The sequence below is a fragment of the Orussus abietinus genome, unplaced genomic scaffold (genome assembly GCF_000612105.2).
Source record: "Orussus abietinus isolate OABI.00-Male unplaced genomic scaffold, Oabi_2.0 scaffold49, whole genome shotgun sequence".
NCBI classification, from domain to species: Eukaryota; Metazoa; Arthropoda; class Insecta; order Hymenoptera; family Orussidae; genus Orussus; species Orussus abietinus.
In genome coordinates, this window is record NW_019394595.1 from 488,978 (window position 1) to 501,412 (window position 12,435).

General features: G+C 46.4%; 1 protein-coding gene across 5 annotated transcripts in view; it reads left to right on the plus strand.

The window, feature by feature from the left end:
* Positions 1–12,192, plus strand: part of LOC105700686 (muscle calcium channel subunit alpha-1) — a 47,400-nt gene extending 35,208 nt beyond the window's left edge. For 3 of the 5 annotated variants that reach the window (XM_012426768.2, XM_012426772.2, XM_023432812.1), the window contains 3 exons: positions 1,654–1,871; positions 3,209–3,336; positions 3,686–12,192. In XM_012426768.2, coding sequence (XP_012282191.2) covers positions 1,654–1,871; positions 3,209–3,336; positions 3,686–4,018 — 679 coding nt within the window. In that variant the 3' untranslated portion in view covers positions 4,019–12,192. Of the gene's footprint in view, positions 1–1,653; positions 1,872–3,208; positions 3,337–3,685 lie in introns of those variants that run through there. The other 2 variants (XM_012426771.2, XM_023432813.1) reach the window with 2 other exon arrangements.
* The last annotated feature ends 243 nt before the right edge of the window (positions 12,193–12,435 follow it).

Sequence of the window (12,435 nt, forward strand, 5' to 3'; positions counted from 1 at the left end):
CGATTCTCGAGTTCATGCGATCAACATTCGCAGGCGAAATTAATATTTTCGTATGCGACTTTCAAATGTTGACTAATGACGCGACGTCGCAACAATGCAACATTTTTTTTTACGAATCTAGTCGTATACCGAATTTTGGCGTTAACTATTCGGTGCCGTTCGCGCAGGCTTTTAAATGTATTTGGGACGAAACTCTACCGAGTTTCTTGGTGCGAAAAAAATTCGTATGAACCCGAGAATCAGGTTCCAGGTGCGGCCTTTCAAACGGGCAAAGATGCAAAAATCCACATTTTTAGGGAACATACTTAACCCTTTTAGTGTCGGGAAATATCATCGTCTTACACGTGCTAACGACTTCGACCGGCATTAAAAGGGTTAAGGTGACGAGAAAGTGGCGTCAAAAAGATCTATGAAATTCTTCTCCAATGTTTGACAATTTTGTTTACAGATATTAAAAAAAGATGTATAAAAATTGAAATATCATGGGTGTGACTACCTTCCTTATAGCCTCCGCATACACGTTGTAAATTTTGAAACGATTCGGTACATCCAGTTCCGAGAAAAGTTTCGTGAACGATTGATGCCACTTTCACGTCCCCTTAAAACCCTTTGTGCTCTAAGCCCCTTTGGCGTATGGGCGAATTTCATCAGGGCGTGCAAGCAATATTGGGCCAAACGTCAGACGCACTTATGGGACCAAAGCGCTCAAAGGGTTAAAAGCCCCGCCAAAGCAGCACCCGATCTATTGCATCGCCCAAAGTTACGGCTTCCATTTCCACTTTCTTTTGTAGAGCTCCAGGAATGCTGCAAATATTTGCACGACTCGCGTAGATAGACCGAGACCACAAGCCGTAACTTCGGAACGCTTCCACTTGAATGGCACGCGTGTCGAGTCTGACATAACCCTGCATCCCCATGCAGCCTTAGTGTGCACGCTTTGGACGTTTCTTTATGCGCTTCTAAGAATTAGAGTATGTTACGGTGCCGTCGAACGCTCCGAGATCGACCGCGAGTGGCATTGAGAAATACGTAACGGAAAATCAGAAGCTGTCTCTATTAGATCTTTGTTCATTTAGAAAATCATGGATTCTAATGCGCGAAATCAGCAGGAAATCGCAAGCAGAAATCGTCGGAAACGATCGAAACGTTGCCACAATTTTAAGGGGATGGGAAAGTGGCATCCAAGGGATAGCCGTTCATGAAACTTTTCCCCGCACTGGGTGTACCGAATCATTTAAAACGCTACAACGCGAATTCGGAGACTATAAGGAAGTTTCCGAACCCATGACATTTTATTTTTTTCTACAACATTTTAAAAATATCTATATACGAATTTTGAAATTCCAATTTTTTGCAACGATTCGGTACCCCATTTTTGAAAATGTTCATAAACGAGACCTCTCTCCACCTTCGTATCCCCTTAAGGCCGAACGTCGCTCGTTCCCGAGTCGCATTGTCACTTATCATTTAAAATCAAAGACAATCGGTCCTCAAAGGAGGAAATCATTTTCACCGACGAATAGCCTTCCTCGCGAGTCCATATCGGAGCGTTCGAGACTCGCCATCTCGCGACTCCGTTAAACTAACGAATCTTGCTAAGGGTGTTGCGCGCGCTCGCGCGCGCGTGCGTGTGTCGCGTGTGTGTTCGAGCAGTCTTCAGGACGGAATCGAGCGGCAGTTGACGCCTCCCACCCCCCCGCCGCGAAGGAACCCTCCGTCACCCCTGCCTGCAACCACGACCACCGCCACCACAACGACCACGACCACCGCCGCGACCAGTCCCAGTCCCGCTTCCTCGAACGGGGCTCTTCGTTATTACCCCTACGCGCCACGGGGATGCTGCGTCGATTGCGCCGCTTGGACCAATCATGGTACGGGACCAACCCCTGGAAGACGAGACGTCCGACTTTGTTCCTAGCTGCGCATAGTCTCGGGGTCCAAGCTGACGCCCTTCGAAGTCCAAGCCGTTCGGTTCCTCGGTAAACTTCTCGCATTAGCACCGATTGCGCGAATAGCTTGGACTTCGACCGAGCCCTATCGGGTGCATCGGCTCACCCTAGTTATATACGTCGATGGCAGTTAATTAGCATTAGCGGTCCCTAAGAAGATTAGATAGAGCGGAAGGAACGCGATGCATTTCCGTCGTACTCCTAAATCCGGAATTTATCGAGTCCGGAACCAGGAAATTGCGTGTCTCCATCGCGGTGATAATCCTGCGCTTCTCGATTAAATTCGAATTTACTGGGTTTGGACCCGATAAATCCCGGATTTCGAGGACGGTGTAGACGTAGTCGGTGCGATATACCGTTGGAAGAACGAAACGCGACCTTTAGGTCCACGGTAGACAGTAGGGCATGGAAGGTTCTTGAATTTGGACTCGGTCGATCAGCCGTAGATGAGTGCGGCACGTCGCCCGGGAGCGGGTCCAGCAGCTCCGGACGCAGAGACCGGTGGGCACCTCGACGCCGGCGGAACGGCGCGGCCGCGGGCGCGACTGCCAGCGCCGCCGCGGGGAAACCCGCCTCGGTCGCGCCGACGGTAGCGCCGCCGGCGGTCGCGGCGGCCGAGCGAACCATCGCGAACGGCCTGAAAGTGGCGCAGACGCAGGCGATCGCAGTTGCCGCCTTCCTGGCCGACGTCGATTCCCAGCAGTGGCGGGTCTGCGAGTCCTGCTTCTCCCACAGGGCCTCCTATCACGGCCGAGGTGATTACATCGAGTCGGTATTGTCGGATCGCGCCACGATGGACACCATAACGACGGTTCGAGACGACACCGGGGTTATTTCTTTCCCACGAAGTCGAATAGGCCAACCCATGTTACGATACGATCACTTTATTTTCAACATACGCGATAAGGGAAACGCGATAATCGCGAGTCTATGTACGTACTTATGTAGGATGCGATATTTATTTCGGTGGTTACTCTTGGGACGTTTCGTTTGTCGTGCGGCTGACCCGCAACGCAGGTTTGAGTTACGCTCGTCCTTTGTTCACGATCATTTTTCGACACTTCTCTTTACCTTCCGTTTGCCCCACGAGGAACACGAGTCTCTGCCGTTGCTCGAAGCATGTGCTCCACACCGAAGCTTACAAGCTAACCCGTTCACCCAAACTAACCCGAATCACCCGCACCGTGTCCTACGAAACGATATCGTTTAACCATAGCTCGGCAAATTTCGCGTTTATCGACGATTCCATGTTTTAACAGTTTCCTGGGCGGGAGAGAGTAACGGAAGCGTCGGCGCGGAACGCCTGTCGCACAGTCTGCCGGGAAGTCCCGCTGACCGGAAGCCCAACTTCGAAGTCATCGGAAGTGCCGAGAGTCTCGTCGGAAGGGCAAGTTAACCGATCTTGGCGAGTGGTATCCGATTCGACACCTTAGACCGTTTGCACCGGCGTCGGCGTTTTTCCCGGATGCAATGTAAATAAATGGGAGCTTGGCCCCGTAATCCGGCCCGGTTGCCGCCTTAAAAAAAAAAGTCCCTTATCCGACTCGACCGATTCGAGGGGGGTTTCACTTCACCCTAAAGTCCCAAAAGCTCGACCCGCCATTTTACCTTCAACGCGAAAAACCGCCAAAACTGACGTGACAATGCTTCGCGTCGAATCGGGACCCTCCTGATTTTATCGCTGACCAAGTGCAACCATCAAAGCGACCCTAACCGGAAGAACATCCCCTGGATAGGTTCTCGTGGAGCAGGGTCTGGGCAAGTACTGCGATCCCGACTTCGTGAGGTACACGTCTCGGGAGATGCAAGAGGCCCTGGACATGACGCGAGAGGAGATGGACCGAGCGGCGCATCAGCTGTTGCTGCAGGAACGCCGAGGCCAGCCGCTAACCTACCAGCTTCAGCAAGGCATGGACCAGCAATGGAACCCGGCCTACCAGCAGAACCAGCAGCCGGTGAGTTACCACCCTGTCCAGGAGCAGCAACCACCGGGGACCGCGAGCCAGCAGTACCACCAGCAACACCTCCAGCAACCTCCGCATCAGCAGCGCTCCCAGCCGCCATCTTAGCAGCAACAAAGGCGCGCGATGCGTGTTTCGTCTACGTAGCCAATCACCGCCGGGGCCATCGAATTCCGGTGGATCCCCGGTTTCCTCCGGAACGTTCGGTCCCAGAACCCGAGGGATCCGTCCAACCCGGACTCGGCCGATCGGTTTGGACCGCTAGGGTGAAACGTTGCTGCCCCGGAGTCCACCCGGACGTTCTTTCTTCGCCCGGTTACATGAAGTAACTCGCGCTCCGGACTGGAACCGACGTCGAGATCGGTGCCCGGAGGCTGCCGGCGCATTCCAAACTATTTTCTGAAGGGACGCCGCGCGGAAATCCCTAGACGAGGCCCGACACCCGCGAGACTCGATCGGGAATGGCGGACCTGGTCACCAGGAAGCGACCGAAGGCCGAAAAGCGACTCGCAGACTCGTCCACGCGAACAACGGCAACCGGATGACGCGCCTCCATGGAATTGCGTTCGTCTTACACCGAGAAAACAATTTCATTGAACCAAATTCCATTGAATAGTACCAAACTCACATCACCTTAACGTAATATTTCCTTGGGACTATTCAAAGGAATATTTCTTTGGTTCAATGACGCTTTCTTTTCTCAGGGTAGAGGACACTAGATTTCTCCACCGAAGACCTGGGACCACACCGTTAAAAGCGTTCTCGTTCGATGCGACGATGCAATTCGATGGAATGAAATGTTTCGTACGAAGGTGCACTGAATTTTCGTCACTTGTCCTTGGAGACTCACTCAAGTATCGTGAAATTCTTAACAAAGTGTGTGGAGTTTATTGCACGTTATTGTATGATAACGACTTCCGTGTGAGCTCCGTTAGATTGAATGCAAACCTTTTTAACGGTGTAGGGACTGCGACCAGGGATCCGGGGAATTGCTTGTTTCGTTGCTGCGGACGTTGTAACGATAGACCACGAGTAAATGCGCGAGAACGTTACAAAAATTAAATTTATTGATCGTTTCTTTAACGTCGCGTTGACGATAAAATGTAAGTACAAATATTTTAGGATTTGTACGCGTCTCTTTTTCATTTTTTTCTCGGGTACCTTTGCTCGGTAGATGGGCGTCGCGGTTTGCGCAGAATGTGAAAGGTATTCGTATTCGGGGCTACAATGGGCCCTTAATGGTTTCTATCGAATCCGCTCACTATGTGCCATTTTTCAATGTTAGTCTTACATTATCACGTGTATTGTAACATACGTAACGTAACGCAACAAGAATTCATATCGGATCCCTGGTTACGAGACTCGTAACGTGCCGTTGTGGGATGAGCCGTCGTAACAGCGATTCTCCTTATCAGGAAAACGATCCAAGGAATTAATAATTATTAAATAGGACAAATTACTTCCTTCTTGATATATTTTCTAGCTGGGATATAAAAGTTCTTTAAGACCCTTGACTCAATTTCATTGAGTTTCCACGCGCAAATAGCAAAAGATATCCAAGGAAATTAATTAAAACGAGCCCGATGAGCTTGCATTAATTGGAAATAGCTTCATAGTTACAATAATAGAAGAATAAACAAATCAAAAGGAAGAATCGTTGTTAAGAGAAAATATCCCCGGGACTCGAGCGCCTTCATCGAAGAGCTTTCAAGCGCGACTCCGCCAACCGAGAGTGACGTTGCTTTTGGAAAAGTGTAGATAATTATGGATTATTGTTCTTACTCGTATTATTACTACTATTATTACTACCATTAATCGTTCGTACAGTGGATTATAAAAAGATAACAAGTGCCTAAGTACCTAATAACTTCTTTCGGACCAGAGAAGACTTTATCAACCTAGTCAGAATATAATTGCGAATTAAATGCGAGAACGAAGATGATTAGGGAGTCATTGTTGCTCGTTGAAAGGAAGATCGAGGAGACGATATTCGAACAAGGGATTCGGCGATGCGTTTGAAAGAGCAGTTTCTACTTTGTAAAAAAAATGTGGTGTTCGATTCAAGAGTCTGGACGTGTACGCACCCCGAATCGTCGATCCAACGCCTTTCAGGGCACGCATAGATCCACCCTATAAACGATACCAGTTTTTTACAATGTAGAGAGTGTTTCGATCTTACCACTGACCGTAATAGTAATCCCGCGGACACTGTTGAAAATTTCCCTCAAAATTTGCCCTCTATCGGTCGATTTCGAGCGAATCAAATAAATTGCGTACAGACGATACGAATTGCACCGAAAACGAGAGAAGAAATTTCAAGCCCCTTATTTTGGAGCTAAAACTTCCGGACAATTTTCATAAGGAATTGACTCGTGCAAAACTCGAAAAACGTGTTCTTGCAATTATTGGCAAACTCTTCAGAAATAAAGTGAAATTTATCGCGAATGCCGATGGGACTTGATTTTGCGCGGCAATTTTTGACAGTGTAAAGAATACCTAACTATGCCCTCGTAGAGGATGCGGAGTTTCGACGCGATGGCAAAGAGATGCCGGAAGCTCCGAGGGGACTCTTTTGCAAGAGAATGTACAGGTGTATTTAGAAAGAATGGACGCAGGTTAAGGAGATTACGCTAATGCAAGTATAGACCGCGTGTTCTCCACGTGTCGCTTGAGAGAACGCGAAGCGTGGCGTGTGTGCGGCGATCAATTCCGTACGGGCGTTTTCGAATGCTACCCTAGGAATACGGGGAACCGATTTTATGTAAATTACGAAGAAGCATCAGGAGAGGCAGAAATTTCGGCAGAACACATTATCGAACAATTACCGTGTCTCTTAACGACACTCAAGAAACTCGTGCGCATACCAACCGTATATTATACCATCGTGTATACCTACTTATTATACACCGAATTTTCGTATTCGTTTTTTCGAGGTCTTTCTTATAACGATGTACTCCGTAGCCGACTTTTTATACTATTGTAAGGAAGGTTTACACCGCGACTCGTAGGTTACACCCGTCGTAGCAGTTATTCGTATTTCGAGGAGAGTGGCGCCATTTTTAATCGCCACGTGACGCGAGTAAAGGGGATTTCTTAAAGAGGCCAAGACTACGGAAGTGCGCATCGCGAGATGTTCGAGGAATCGAGGATAAAATTAAGGAATCCGTGTGCACGCTATTTTTCAAGGGCTCGAACATTGACGCGTTTTGCGACGCCAAACGGTCAAAAGGTTCCGCATTTTCGGGGGACACGGAATCAGGCGAATAATCTCACGGGAGATGAGGCTCACTCTCGCAGGATATAAAATCGACCCCCAGGAAGCCGTCCCCGGGCGGAGAAATTTTTCATTTGGACTTTTTAAGTCACGACAACATCTTTCGAACGCGTTTGTTACGCCAGTTTCCTCGTGCGTTGCACAAAGTGCAGAAGAAATCGACGCACCGCCGAACAGATAGGAAACAGATAGGAAATACCCCGCGACGACGATGCGGCCTTCACACACGCCATCGCTGCACGTATCCTAAGAATCGCGGCTTCCCCTCCCGAGGGCCGTTCCGAGGGATCATCGACGCACAAAAGAACCAGACCAATGGTAGCTGCAGACCTTTCGGATTAGGCAAGGGGTCCCAACGATTCTGTACAAAATATGGCACGACTAAATAATATTAAATATTTCCTTAGGCGATCCGGAACGGCCTCTCGAGGTAGTCGCTGGCCGATTTCTCTCGAAACGATCCACTTTCCCGACTACTTTGGAATCGCCTCCCCGACCTCCGCGCCGGACAAGTTTCAAGGTAACGTCCCAAGGCTAAGGATTTCCCGAGCGGACGCGAAACCGATGGTGGAACCGCTTCGCCCTGGTATCGTTGCTTCCTCTTCCACGATCCACCGTATCGGGAATAGGTCCAGGACTTTCTATTTTCTACATCGCCACAACGCGGTGGATCATGGGACAGAAAAATACCGTAACGCGATTCCGACCTTTTCGCATCTTTGCGCGATTTCGGAAAATGTGGAAGGGTCGGATGCGTATAAAGGCGTTTTATGCGGATTCCTCGAAGCGCCAGGGATGTATTATAACTATGACGTAATATAAGGAGACATAACGCCTAAGATCGGTTCTACAGAAAGTAATCCCACAATCGGGACCTAACAATAATCTGCACACGATATACAGAATGTCATGTTCTTAACGCGATAAAGACTAGCAGACGATAATTTGTAGTTGCAAAATTTCATCGAGGAGGTGCTCTCGATACTAAATCAAAAAAAATCTGAAGATCTTGGACCCTTAAAGAGGGAACGATTTCAATACACGGCATTGTATCTCCTTATACTACTTAGTGACTAGCACTTTTCGATTTCGTGCGTCAAATTACATGTATTTCTTATGTTTACGGAAAATCGGCAGTTCCTCCGCCTGCTTCGCGTCGCTCCACTTTTTGCACTCTTGCATCTCCTCTATGGCGATACCAAACTTAAACGCCGATTGAACAATTTTCCCGAAGGGAAGCAGTCGCCGATCGTTTAATGATCCTCGATCGCCAATTCCAGGGCGATTTCGAAAAGCTTGGAATAAAGTAGAGGAACTTTAACGCCGCAACTTGCAATCGAGTCGCGAAGGTGGAGAGGGATGAAAGAGAGTCGTCGCACCCAGCCTGTTAAATTCGTCTGATATAATCGCCCTACGATTTTCTTCTAAGACCGTAAAGTTACCTATAAAACGTAATACTTTGCGTAGAGCACACAATCGAGAAGTCGGGCATTCGCAACGTCTCGCGAGGGGACGCTCTTCTACTTCCGCGAGAACCAATATGGCGTCTTTTCTTGCCGCTCTTTTCAGAGTATTTAGTGAATAAGTAAGAGAAACGAATACCGAGAAGCGTATAAACTACCGGGTACCATTAAGTAGAACCTTAGTGCGCGTTAATTCTAAACTACGACGATCTGCGCTTTACTTATCGTCACTTTATTTATCGTATTGCGTGAAGTTTCTTCACCGGAAGGCATTTCAGGAGCCTGACTGATTAAACCTGGTTTATACCTCCTAACTCGAAGTTAACCGTAACTTAATTATCCATCGTAAGGAATTGATTGAGAGCGTTTATGATAAGAATTGGGGTTAAGATAATGTGAAACGGACTGAGGAATTTAATCGATGTCGATAATATAAAATCGATCTAAACCTTTTTCTGCGGTAACGCCAATTTGGATACTCAAGTAGTAACATAATCTGACGCGTTATCGACATTTATGTTTACGTTGAAGTCCGTTATACTCTGCAATTATAAAAAGATTCAAGTAAAACTAAAGAAATCCCTCGGATTTATGACTTTTGATACTCTAACCGACCAATGGCGCCATCTGCTACGTTCAGCTGCAACTAAATGTTCACTCTAAGAGCACATGTAACCCACAATAAACCAGAATTCTCTCACAATCGTTCATGAAAGTATTTTCCATATTTTCCCATCTGACTCTGTAATATTTGATTTTCATAGTATCTTAAATTGTTCGAGCTAGGTCCTGAAAGTTTTCATTTACGATTTTAAGCCTTCAAAAAGCGAAAAACAGCAAAAATACGGGATCTAGTCAATGATGAATGCAATAATTTTTATATTAAGTCACGGTTGAATTAACATTATTGTTAATGTTGAATTAATTGTAAAAATTGAAGCGGATCGGTACGTCAAACTAGGAAAATACTTTCATGGACGATTTGACCTCTCGTACAGCAGTTTCACGTCACCTAAATATAAGAGAAAAAATGCTCCCTATGGATTTCTTACGGTGAACCATTAAGATAGGATTGAGTTAACGTTAGGAAGCATAAACTAGGTTTGAATCAAACGACCCGAGCTGCTCCCGACAAAGACTGAGAATTTTCACCCGACAAAGTCTCGGATGGCGTTTCGACCGCTCAGCAATTGCGCCCCAGGATTTGGTAATCCCTCGAGGTTAATTTGTTGGCTGTTGCCAGCCTTAATAGAGCACTTAAGTCGTCCCTTCCTCGGAGGATGCGAACGCCCCGCGACCAATAATCGTAATCGTTTTGTATAACGACGACTCCTCCTGCGCCCGGCCATGACGAAACCGCGCGGAGTCGTGTACCATGGACGATGTAAACATATTTTCATATATGAGCCGTTGTTACTTGGTTAAGTATTACTACCGAGATCCAGACCACATTTTCAGGTAGCTTGTAAATAATTGACTACCGGTGTAAAATGATTTCTAGGGGATCTGCCCGATCGATTAGGGTCGCGTCAGAGACGAGCGAGAGCGTTAGCCGAGGAAAGTCATTTTTGTCGCACAGGACACAACGGCAAAGAGGAAAGTCTAGCGCAGGTAGAGTTCGAAAATCCTCGGTAACATAAAATTAAAGAAGGTAACCGCGAAACATACCGTAAGTTACCAAGAATATCGAGAACCTATGAGAACGTTAATTTTGTTATTTATATCTTACGTTTCTTCGTTTAAATAACGTTTCTTTTCGATGCACTTCTAAGTTCAAGCTAAGAGTAATAAATACTATTAGAAAATATTGATTATAAGGTCTTCGTTCCTTCCAGCTAAACATATTCACGTATGTACAACTTCACGTGAAATTTCATGCGATTTGTTTCAAAACGAGCCGATATTTCGTTCTTCTACGAAGTCGCTCTGTCATAAATATTTAAATTCTCATAATTTCTCGATAAAAAAAAGCTTCGGGGAAATTGCCGATAAGTTGCCGGGAATTTCTCATCGTTCCCGACGTAACTTACCGCGTTTAGAACTCTAAGCGCAGGGCGAAGGGGAAAATATAAGGAACAGGAAAGTAACAAGTTTTCCGACTATTCGTAAGTGACCTTCCGAAAAAACCGACGGAACGCTGTGTTAAGTCGAGACGTACGCAACGATACGTCACGGGGTAGAATTAACGTTCTTCACGGCTTATTCCTTATATTTTAAGTTTCGCGCTAGACTGAAAGCGAGAGGGCGAGCAGCAAAGAGACCGAGTTTGATTCGAATTCTTTGGTCTTATCGATTTAGCCTCTGGGCCTGCAATACCGAGGCGGCGGCGAAGTGACCACGCTGCCGCTCCGTTAGTTCATTGGACCGTCCACGGATGGCAGCACGATCGTTAGAGAATCGCACTCACGCGCACGCGCACCCTCTGAACTCGTACTGCCGTTCCTACATTGTTCCGTTGCACACACAATTTGAACTAGAAAACAGGAGTGGTCTCGTGAAACCTATGAAAAAATGATGAGAAACGTCTCCCGGGAAAAAAGCTCCACTAAAAATGCGCCGAAGATTCGAGCTAATCCATATTGACTATGTCTCATTCGCCCCCCTAAATTCGGGATTTATCGTATCCTACCCCAGTAAATCCGATTTTAAATATCGACCGAGACGCTCAGGATCGAATTTACGCATTTATTAAGATGATACGGAAAGGGAATTCTATATATACAAAATGTCAAAATATTTATAAAACTTTTTTCCAAGCTGAAACTTCAGCACGTGATTATGGAGGCTTTAAGGATGAACGTGGTGCTCGTAAAATTCAATTTCTTATAAAAAAAATTGTTTACCTATCCCAGACTAAAACCGAGATTGTATATATTTTTTTTTATGAAATTTCACGAGCACCACATTCGTTCTTAGGGCTTCCATAATCACGTGCTGAAATTTTAAATGATTCGGTGCAAACAGTTCGGTGTTTTATAAATATTTGCCCGATTTCTTGTATAGAATGACCCTTTCGCATAACTTTATTGCGACGGAGACGATTTACTGGGTCCGAGCTCAATAAATCCCGAATTTAGGAGGACGATGGAGAAGTAGTCATCGAAACCACTAAACGCACGTTTCTTAGATTCGCAATTGGAATACATCAGCCCTCTCCTGTTTTCATTCCGTTCGAATGACTGGAATACCTGCGTTATAGTTTAATTTTCCGCCACGCGTTCCTCGCTAATCAAGGACGAGTTTCGAGCTCCCTTTTCCCTTAAGTTTAATCCGAGACAAACTGGCGCTCTCGATCTGTCGATTAGGCCAACGAGGGAGCGCGCACAAAACGTTCCGTTTCATTTACAAGACACCTCGATGCTTCTGCGCCAACGTGCACGCAATTCGGAATTAAGCGACTGAGAGGCAAGGAAGGCAGGACGGAGAAAAGCGGGCGGTACAGCATTTTGCCCAATAGAGGAGAAACTAACGCAAAAATTGTTGTTGTTGATGTTGTTGTCAAAAATGTGTCAAATTAAACTATAAGAATTTGAAGTATCTCACAATGGATCGCATAAGAGTTATTGCCCAAACCCCTCTGCACGTGTTCCGCGACCTGTCGATATCAAGGCTACACAAAACCATATTTAAACCGAGCATTTTGAATACCTTAAGGCGAAGTGAAACCCGCCGAAGGTCTTAATCGTTTTCGGTAAAGGCAAATTCTTCCAACCTATGTACCATCTTAAACACCACGAGAAAGGAAGAACTTGAAAGCGAAAGCGAAAGACGTCGCAAAAAAATAAATT